Source organism: Pangasianodon hypophthalmus, chromosome 27, assembly GCF_027358585.1.
Source record: "Pangasianodon hypophthalmus isolate fPanHyp1 chromosome 27, fPanHyp1.pri, whole genome shotgun sequence".
In the NCBI taxonomy this organism is placed as follows: Eukaryota; Metazoa; Chordata; class Actinopteri; order Siluriformes; family Pangasiidae; genus Pangasianodon; species Pangasianodon hypophthalmus.
Window position 1 is genome coordinate 92,501 of NC_069736.1, and position 5,000 is coordinate 97,500.

Sequence of the window (5,000 nt, forward strand, 5' to 3'; positions counted from 1 at the left end):
CACAAACACCACTATACACACCACTATACACACCACTATACACACACACACACCACTATACACACCACTATACACACCACTATACACACACACACACACCACCATACACACCACTATACACCACTATACACACCACTATACACACCACTATACACACACACACACCACTATACACACCACTATACACACCACTATACACACACACACCACTATACACACCACTATACACACCACTATACACACACACACACCACTATACACACCACTATACACACACACACCACTATACACACCACTATACACACCACTATACACCATACACACACCACTATACACACACACACACCACTATACACGCCACTATACACACCACTGTACACACCACTGTACACACCACCATACACACCACCATACACACATATACACCATACACACACCACTATACACACACACAGACACACACACACACCACTATACACCACTATACACACCACCATACACACACACAGACACACACACACACCACTATACACCACTATACACACACACCACTATACACCATACACACACGCACACCACTATACACCATACACACCATACACACAAACACACACACCACTATACACACACGCACCACTATACACCATACACACCACTATACACACACACCACCATATACACACACACACACCATACACACCATACACACACACCACTATACACACAAACACACACCACTATACACCATACACACCATACACACACACCACCATACACACAAACACACACACACCACCATACACACATACACACACACCACCATATACACACACAAACACCACCATACAAAAACACACACACACCACCATACACACAAACACACACACACACTACCATACACACACCACCATACACACAAACACACACACACCACCATGCACACACACCACCATACACACATACACACACACATCACCATACACACACATCACCATACACACACACACCACCATACACACATACACACACACCACTATACACACATACACACACACACATCACCATACACAGACACACCACTATACATACACACACATCACCATATACACACACACCACCATACACACACATCACCATACACACATACACACACACATCACCATACACACTCACCACCATACACACACACACACCCACACCACCATACACACATACACACACACATCACCATACACACACACAACCATACACACACACACACACCCACACCACCATACACACATCACCATACACACATACACACACACACCACGATACACACATCACCATACACACATACACACACACACACCACCATACACACATACACACACCACCATACACACACATCACCATACACACATACACACACATCACCATACACACATACACACACCACCATACACACATACACACTGGTCATGAGCTATATTGTTGATATGTGTGTGTGTGTGTGTGTGTGTGTTCCATAGGTGATTACTCTAAGCTCCTCCCAGTCCAGCTCTCCTGTCACCAGCACAGTGCCTAGTGGTTCCACCCCCCTGCAGCCGCTCGTTAAGCTGGAGTCAGGGGTCACAGGGGTCACGGGGTCAGTCTCAGGGTCACGACCTGTACAGAAGTACATAGTAGTGTCTTTGCCTTCATCATCATCATCATCATCGCTGGAGAAGAGCAGCACATCACCAATCAGCACCGAGAGCAAACCCGAACACACAGACACACATAATATGGGCTGAACACACACACACACACACACCACTATACACACAAACACACACCACCATACACACACACACACACACACACACACACGACGGGCTGAACACTCTCTCCCTCTCTCTCTCTCTCTCTCTCACACACACACACACACACACACACACAACGGGCTGAACACTCTCTCTCTCTCTCTCACACACACACACACACACACACACACACACACACACACACACACGACGGGCTGAACACACTCTCTCTCTCTCTCACACACACACACACGACGGGCTGAACACACACTCTCTCTCTCTCTCTCTCTCACACACACACACAAACACACGACGGGCTGAACACTCTCTCTCTCTCTCTCTCTCTCTCACACACACACACACACACACACACACACACACACACACAAACACACGACGGGCTGAACACTCTCTCTCTCTCTCTCACACACACACACACAAACACACGACGGGCTGAACACTCTCTCTCTCTCTCTCTCTCTCTCACACACACACACACACACACACACACACACACACGACGGGCTGAACACTCTCTCTCTCTCTCTCTCTCTCTCTCACACACACACACACACACACACACACACACACGACGGGCTGAACACACTCTCTCTCTCTCTCTCTCTCTCTCTCACACACACACACACACACACGACGGGCTGAACACTCTCTCTCTCACACACACACACACACACACACACACACACACACACACGACGGGCTGAACACACTCTCTCTCTCTCACACACACACACACACACGCACACACACACACGACGGGCTGAACACACTCTCTCTCTCACACACTCACACACACCCAACAGGCTGAACACACACTCTCTCTCTCTCAGACACACACACACGACGGGCTGAACACACTCTATTTCTCTCACACACACAACAGGCTGAACACACTCTATTTCTCTCACACACACAACAGGCTGAACACACACTCTCTCTCACTCACACACACACACACACACGACGGGCTGAACACACTCTCTCACACACACACGACGGGCTGAACACTTGCACTCTCTCTCACTCACACACACACACACACCCGATGCATGATGGGCTGAACACACATACACACAGATACAACCATGCAAATGCATGCCTGTGTACCACACATTCTATACACACACAGGATGAGGTGGTGTTTCCTGTTAATTGTACAGCTGCTGTACTGATGCTGTGATAATGTGGTGGCGTTTTGTGTGTGTGTGTGTGTGTGTGTGTGTGTGTGTGTGTGGAGTATTGTGTTTCTCTCACAGGGATAGGAATTGGAGGTTTTGTTAAAATGTCTGCTTTCATGTTTGGAGTTGGTTTTTATATCCTGTAATAAATGTGACTTTTTAATCCAGTCACGTGATGATCATTTATTTCCTGCACAATCCAGACTGGAGAACTCTCGGCCTTGGTGACGTCATAGGCCTAGTGCACACTGGAAGGGGACCACGTTAGGGCATTAGGGAACTATTTCGGACACGACAGGTTTTATTTTTCTGTGGTGGCGTTGCCCTGTGTAGTCACGTGATGTAAACGTCACAGGAAGTTCTGCGTGGCACTGAAATCCTGAGCAGTGATTTAACTGTCCAGTTCCTGAGCATTCCTCATGTAAGAACTGAAATAATCATTTACACACACACACACACACCTGCGCTTTCACTGAGCTCTCACTCTTCTGTACAGAAAAAGAGAATAGAGTGGTAAATGTATAAAGCTGGAGAAATTCTATTTTAATATCATTAATAATGTCACAGACCAAAAACCAAAGACCTGCTCTGTGACTCTGTGACTTTAAAAAACCTGCTTAGGGAAACGCCTTGAAAACACCATGCGCGCGCACACACACACACACACACACACACGGAGTGAGTTACTTCACAGTCCTTCAGTTTCGCTTTCTCTCCGCTGGAAAACACACACACCTTATGCCTGCGTGTCGGTGAGTTAAAGTTTGTCTAAACTCTAAATGAAAATGAAATACTGCGATGTGTTCATGTAAATACGGTGGTTGTACAACTTTCTGTGTGTGTGTGTGTGTGTGTGTGTGTGTTTGCTGTTGCGAGAACTGGGTTAGACTTGCACAATCCGGGTTTGGTTCAGGGTCTTCAATAACTGTAGAAAAACACCGTCACGTGCTCCGGTGTGTGTGTGTGTGTGTTTGTTTGTTTGTTTGTTTCTTCCTGTGTACACACGTCCAGTTTACATGTTTTTCCTGCACATTGTTGTCAGTTATGTTACTGTGTGTGTTGTGTGTTAAGCTCCGCCCCCTACACACAGCACTGAGTGTAAACCTCTGAAACGTCACTGCATTTCTGACCTGTGTGCTTATAAATTAAAGAGATTATTACTGCTGTGTGTGTGTGTGTGTGGACGCTGTGTGACCTGCTCCATACACACACACTAGTGATGAAAACTCTGCTGAGCCTGTTAAACACACACACACACACACACACACACACACACACAACAGGAGTGTTTAGTGTGCACTGTGCTGGTGTGGGTGTGGAGCAGAGCACAGAACGTCCTGCACCTCCAGTTAGAGATGTCAAATGTGACGCTGAACACTGCCGTGTGTGACGCTGAACACTGCCGTGTGTGACGCTGAACACTGCCGTGTGTGTTGTCTCAGAGTTCCAGATGTTGAATGAGACAGATGTGTGCTAATGTTTGTTAGCCTGAACACAGCATTCAGCTCAGTGGAATAAAGAAGTGCTGATGATCACAGAGAGAATTCAATTTCTCATCACTACTGTAACATCTTCATCTTCAGTAAGCACTTCATCCTGGTCAGGGTCGCGGTGGATCCGGAGTCAGTCCCCACAATACGGGGTGCAAGCATGGGAGATGTGACTCCATTACGTTACAGGGCACCGTGTGCACACACACTCACACACACTCACACACACTTACATACACACGCTCAGCCTACCTGAACATGTGAAACACAGACAGTAACCTGAGATCAGGATCAAACCCTGGAGCTGTGAGGAGACAGAACTACACCCTGCACCACCGCCTACTAATCTAACACTTCAGTACAGATCACCTATATTTGATGAAGAACACACACGCGTACATATGATTAAACCATGATGGGACTCTTTCCTTCCTCTGAGGGAGGAGCTTATTACATTTCAGACACGCCCACAGTGTGTGAGTCAGCCAGGTGTGTGTTTGAGCTACAAAATCCAAAGGCTACCTCCA

The 5,000-nt window shown here is 47.0% G+C and overlaps 2 protein-coding genes across 3 annotated transcripts in view; both read left to right on the forward strand.

The window, feature by feature from the left end:
- The window catches only part of taf6 (TAF6 RNA polymerase II, TATA box binding protein (TBP)-associated factor), a 14,521-nt gene extending 11,371 nt beyond the window's left edge, over positions 1 to 3,150 (forward strand). Inside the window, exon 15 of the mRNA XM_053230213.1 lies at positions 1,512 to 3,150. Coding sequence (XP_053086188.1) covers positions 1,512 to 1,775 — 264 coding nt within the window. The 3' untranslated portion in view covers positions 1,776 to 3,150. The remainder of the gene's footprint in view (positions 1 to 1,511) is intronic.
- A 137-nt stretch (positions 3,151 to 3,287) lies between these two features.
- Positions 3,288 to 5,000, forward strand: part of LOC117596243 (transmembrane protein 272-like) — a 3,788-nt gene continuing 2,075 nt past the window's right edge. The window contains exon 1 of one of the 2 annotated variants that reach the window (XM_034300675.2): positions 3,288 to 3,404. The gene's annotated coding sequence lies outside the window, so the exon portion shown is untranslated. Of the gene's footprint in view, positions 3,405 to 3,443; positions 3,736 to 5,000 lie in introns of those variants that run through there. The other variant, XM_034300674.2, reaches the window with a different exon arrangement.